The sequence below is a fragment of the Echinops telfairi genome, unplaced genomic scaffold, assembly GCF_000313985.2.
Source record: "Echinops telfairi isolate 266 unplaced genomic scaffold, ASM31398v2 ScPeMD7_655;HRSCAF=1070, whole genome shotgun sequence".
Lineage (NCBI taxonomy): Eukaryota > Metazoa > Chordata > Mammalia > Afrosoricida > Tenrecidae > Echinops > Echinops telfairi.
In genome coordinates, this window is record NW_022104553.1 from 490,874 (window position 1) to 494,676 (window position 3,803).

The following is a 3,803-nucleotide window of genomic DNA, read 5'->3' on the forward strand; positions in this document are numbered from 1 at the left end:
GTCAAAGAACCAGGCAAGAAGAGTATTGCCTTTCAGTGTAGGGCTCTGAGTTGCACAGAGGGCTTGCACTAGGCTGCTAACTAATCCATTGATTCTTTAGCAGAAAGGACGGGCAATCTGTTTCTGAGAGGCCACAGGCTTGAATATCCTCTAGAGCAATTCTGCTCTATACACATGCAGTCTCGAGAAGCTGGAGTTGGCTATGACTATTTTGCAGTGTGCCCCAAATTTGTTTTCAAAATAATTTCCAATTCAGCTAGTTTTCTATTAGCATTAATAGGTAGGAAATAATTGTTTAATCTGTGTGTCTGCATCATAGAATTCTGATTCTGAAACTATAAGTGCACTAGAATTACAAAGTCGTATAATGAAACATGTTAATTTAATTGTTCTGCATAAAACTTGAAAAGAAACACCTGGTTTGTCAGCATTTTGCATCAGACATCATGTGCAGATTGAATTTTGGTACTGATAGTGTCCACCATTGTACAAATTACATACTGAGAAATTATCTGCTTAGGGAAACAAAAGACCTTTTTGCCATGCAGTTGCCAAATTAAATTACCATTTAAGGGAAAAATTAACTGTAAGTATTTGAAAACCGTTTTAGCCTAGTAATGGCCACTGTGTCTAAATCTCCCTGCAGAGGATGCTGTCTATCTGGATGATGAGAAAGAACGAGAAGAATATGTCTTGAACGACATTGGTGTTATTTTCCATGGAGACTTCAAGGCCATCAAGAATAGAAGCTGGAGCTATGGTCAGGTGAGACATTTAAAATTTGTCACTTTCAAGGGCACTTTAAAAAATATTTTTGTCCAAGGAATCACGCAGGTACCAAGCATCAATATTAGACAAACACAATTTCCTGCTTTCCAGGATCTGAGACTTCAAGATAGAGAACAAGGAAGTAGAGACTTTTCAAGACAGCTGCATAATTTATCAACTGAAACCACATATCTTCAGTCATTACAGTGTTATGGAGATCAGCTATTGTATGGCTAACATGCCACTCTGTTGAGAAATGCTTTTGCATCGATGTTCAGTGACAACTTATTAATGCAGATATTGTTATTCTGATAGAAATGAACTGGTTTTTCTCTCCTTATAAGGATAGGCTTTAGATAATAATGCAAAAGATAGTTCAAGATCCGTGCACTACTCAAAGAAGCCACTTCTTCTCCAGAAATGTTAGTACAAGGAGAGCTACAAAAACTTTCAAGGGGAGAAAAACAGAATTAAAAGTTAAGAAAATTTTCCATGAATTTTTGAACCCCCTCATACTTATAAAGCAAACTAAACCAAGCTACTGATATATAGTTAGTTTAAATTCATAGAGACCCTAAAAGACAATGTCGATTTACTGCCCAAAGGGTTGCCAAAGCTGTAATTTTATGCAATTAGGCTGCTACATTGTTCTCCACGGAACAACTGAAGAGTTCAATTGACTGACCTTGAAGTTAGTGCCTGAGCACTTTAGCCACTTTTTAAATCTCCATTAATATATACAAGGAGGTTCCAAAATGTTTGTGGAAAAATGGAATTTTAAATAATGGAATGTTCCTAGGAGCCTTTTAAAGCCCCCTTATATACACATGCTGCTCAATAGACAGGAGTATTCTCATCAAAGGTGGGCCCCGGAGGCTTTGACTTAGGCAGCGATTCTCAACCTGTGAGTTGCAACCCCTTTGGAGGTCAAATGACCTTTTCACAGGGGTGGCCCGATTCAGTAGCAAAATTACAGTTATGAAGTAGCAACGAAAACAATTTTATAGTTGGGGGTCACCACAACATGAGGAACTGTATTAAAGGGTCACAGCATTAGGAAGGTTGAGATCCACTGGTTTAGAGACATCAGCTTGAATCTCAAGCTACTTTCAGGATGTTATTTTTATTGTTAGGTGTCATTGATTTGGTTCCAACTCATAGCAATCATGTAAAACAGAACATAGCCGCTCAATCCTCCAACACCCTCCTAAGTGTTGTTATATTTGAGCCCCTGGCTGAAGCCACTGTATCAATCCATCTCTTCAGGTTAGTCCTCATTTTCACCGACCTTCTAGATATTAAAGGAGCCCTGATGGAGTAGTGGTTATAAGTTGGGCAGTTCAAAGATTACCAGTTCAGAACCACCAGCTACTCTTGGGAAGAAGACTGGGTTTTCTACTCCCAGTCTCAGAAACTCATGGGGACATTTCTACCCTATCCTATAAGATTGCTCTGAGTTGGCATCAACTCAATGGCATGAGTTTAGTTTGATTAAGGTTCTGCATATGAAGTATTATGGTATTTTCTTTAAGAAATTAATCAAGCGCTTTCAGTGTAGTATCATCAACAGTGAACAGACGAATGATATTACATTTCTATAAATTGATTCAAGAACTATTTTTCATTAACACTTAAGAAGAAATGAATGTGCTGCTCTTCAACTGAGGCTGCAATGATTTGAATCAGGTGTCCTTGTTCTGTGGATCCATAAGGGTTTTATCTGCCTGTGGTGTGCTTTTTTTTGCTTCCTTGGTGTTTTCTTTTTCCTATATCTTGTTTGGAGCACACACACACACACACACACACACACGTGTTGGTGTTTCATGTCTTATCCACCTAGCTTTGAGACCAGCTCTTCACCCTGACTCTAGCTTGCCCTTTTGCCTTTCTGATCTTTGTTAAGCTTGTAGACTTTGTTCTCATCCTGTTTCTGTATTCCTGCCTGACTGCTTAGTAACAGGCCCTCTCCTTCCTGGATCAGATTATCCAATAAGCAAGATAAGCACAAGATTACTTACGCTTACCTACTCATCAGTTGTGAAATTCTTCACTTTTATCTCCACATCAAAGATTCCACTTCTAGGTATATCTGACATATCTGCCTCTCTCCCAACTCATTCCTATAGAATCAAAACAAGCCTGTTTTCTAAAACAATCCCTAGCAGGAATGAAGTACACAGGAAGAAAGGTAAGCACAGAAGTAATTGTGCTTATTTACTAATCCATACTGAACAATTTCACATAGGTTTTACTTTGCTTAATGAATACGGCAATCCTGTCTCAGGCCCTTGCCTTGGGGCTCAATTCCTATCCCTTAGGGGTGATTCTATGTATCAAACTAAGGTGACAAACTATTAGTAAGTAGCATGCAAAACTGGCAATGTGTCCCGAGAAGGATCAGGCTATTCCTGAGCCACCAAGTCTTTGATATAATGGTGGGTGCCCTTGAAACTCACCCTCATCTGTCACTTTGTCATACAATACAGTGTAGATGTTTGTGGTTGCTGCAATGCTGGAAACTATGCCACAAGTATTTCAAATACCAACAGAGTCACCTGTGATGGACAGGCTCCAGCAGAACCTTCAGACTAAGACTAAGAAAAACTAGAAAGGCCTGGTAATCTAAATCCAAAAAATTAGCCAATGAAAATCCTATGGATCACAGAATATTGTCTAAGACTGCAACTGACATTGTTTGAACATGTCAGCAAGAGGAAATGGTGTTCGGTTGAGTGGAGGACCAGCAAAGGTGAGGAAAATCCTTGATGAGATGGATTAGCGCAATGGTAAGCACCAATGAGCTCAAGCATACCAAGGATCATGAAGGTGGCACAGGACTGGGCTACACTAATTTCTGTTACACAGGAAGTCACCATTGAACACAAACACATCTATATAATTTTGCTTTAAAAATCAGTTTATTTGGTTCATTCAGTCCAAATAACAAGTTAAGTGAGTTGTATTCAAAGATAAAAGGATACAGCTAGTTATATGACTATTTTCTTTAAATCTCTCATTGGTGCCATCATATCCCA

General features: G+C 38.8%; 1 protein-coding gene across 1 annotated transcript in view; it reads left to right on the top strand.

Moving 5' to 3' along the window:
* Positions 1 to 3,803, top strand: part of F13A1 (coagulation factor XIII A chain) — a 323,958-nt gene that overhangs the window by 124,693 nt on the left and 195,462 nt on the right. The window contains exon 5 of the mRNA XM_004711755.2: positions 647 to 765. Coding sequence (XP_004711812.1) covers positions 647 to 765 — 119 coding nt within the window. The remainder of the gene's footprint in view (positions 1 to 646; positions 766 to 3,803) is intronic.